This window comes from Sinocyclocheilus grahami, unplaced genomic scaffold (assembly GCF_001515645.1).
Source record: "Sinocyclocheilus grahami isolate Dianchi unplaced genomic scaffold, SAMN03320097.WGS_v1.1 scaffold405.1, whole genome shotgun sequence".
Taxonomy (NCBI): domain Eukaryota; kingdom Metazoa; phylum Chordata; class Actinopteri; order Cypriniformes; family Cyprinidae; genus Sinocyclocheilus; species Sinocyclocheilus grahami.
Window position 1 is genome coordinate 360,118 of NW_015505584.1, and position 1,347 is coordinate 361,464.

A 1,347-nucleotide genomic window follows, 5' to 3' on the forward strand; every position below is an offset into this window, starting at 1 on the left:
GTGCAAGCGTGAACTATGTTGTTGATGTATTTGTGCTTTTGTAGGAGGACTTTTATTTTGAAAACCACCGGACCTGATGTTGTTTTTTAGTTGAACGACTAAACGTGTCACGTTAACTACCGCATCTCGTGCTTTTCTTGTTTGGCGAATGCTTCCGTTCAAGCTAAAACCAACAGCATTTTAAATAGCTGCGTTAATGCATTGTCGACGAATTGAACAAGTATATATTTTTAAAGATGCCCCAAAATGGTTAAAGTGGAGTCGTTCTTCCGGTTCGCTTCCGGTTTCCACGTCTCGCGTTTGGCACGAGCACGTTTACAGCTGCGCTTATTTCTGCTCAAACCCGCACACTTTCATAACTTCTCGAGTCTCAGCAAATATCCGCAAGCTCAGCTGGTCACTTAGTCGATCAGGTAGTACAAGTCTTCTTTTCGTTCCAGTCGCTGCTAATACAGTACTATACCTGCGCGCGCTGAGTGTCGCTATGTGGTGATGGAGAGAGACTTGCTCAGACAGTCTGTGTCGTATCATGGGGGAAACCTGCTGGCGCTGTTAACATGCGAGCAAAGGGAGAACCCAGACTTCAAATATGTGGCTGCTGCTGATCTCTCCAAAACTCTCAATCAAAGGTAAGCGACCATTTGATAATAGCTGCACGTGATTATTTGTATCCCTTATATCATATTTGTGTTGCATTAATTACTCACCTGCATGTGGCTACAGAGGCTTTCTTCTGTGGAGATATTTAACAGAATGTTCGCGCTGTTCTTTTCCGTACCGTTTCTTCTCAGAAGTGCTTAGAGTTCTTGCAATTATCAGTTTATATATTTTTTTTTATCCCGGAGCGGTAACAGTTCTTCCATAGACCATTTTGTCACGTGAGAATATTATTCGTGTAACATTTTGATAATGTATTGCCAATAAATGAGCGTCATGTCATTGTTTTGAAACAGGGATACAGAAGAGGCGAGTCCTGTCCTGGAGCAGTTCATAGCAAGGAAAGCTGATCTTCTGTTTGCAGCGTCGCGGAAGACCTCTACACCAGCAGATGAACGGCCGGACGAACCTGGAGGTGAACCTCATTCAGTTCTAGCAACAGCATCATGCAATCACGTCGCTCCAAGAGCATCCCGTCTCATGAAAGTGAATGACATGCGTGCGATTAAACGATGAACTCTCCCTCTGATAATGCATGTATGTTGTTTCAGATGCACACGCCGTCATGCCTCCGCTGGAGCAGTTCATGGAGGTGTGTGTTGAGGAGAGACGGGAGCTCTTCTACAGAGACGTGGAGCGTGGAGACCTGGTTATTGGAAGGATCAATTCGGTGCGAGACTTCGGCTTGTT

General features: G+C 44.9%; 1 protein-coding gene across 1 annotated transcript in view; it reads left to right on the forward strand.

Moving 5' to 3' along the window:
* The window catches only part of LOC107550660 (tetratricopeptide repeat protein 14-like), a 15,662-nt gene that overhangs the window by 2,138 nt on the left and 12,177 nt on the right, over window positions 1-1,347 (forward strand). The window contains exons 4-6 of the mRNA XM_016231998.1: window positions 517-629; window positions 954-1,072; window positions 1,209-1,327. Coding sequence (XP_016087484.1) covers window positions 517-629; window positions 954-1,072; window positions 1,209-1,327 — 351 coding nt within the window. The remainder of the gene's footprint in view (window positions 1-516; window positions 630-953; window positions 1,073-1,208; window positions 1,328-1,347) is intronic.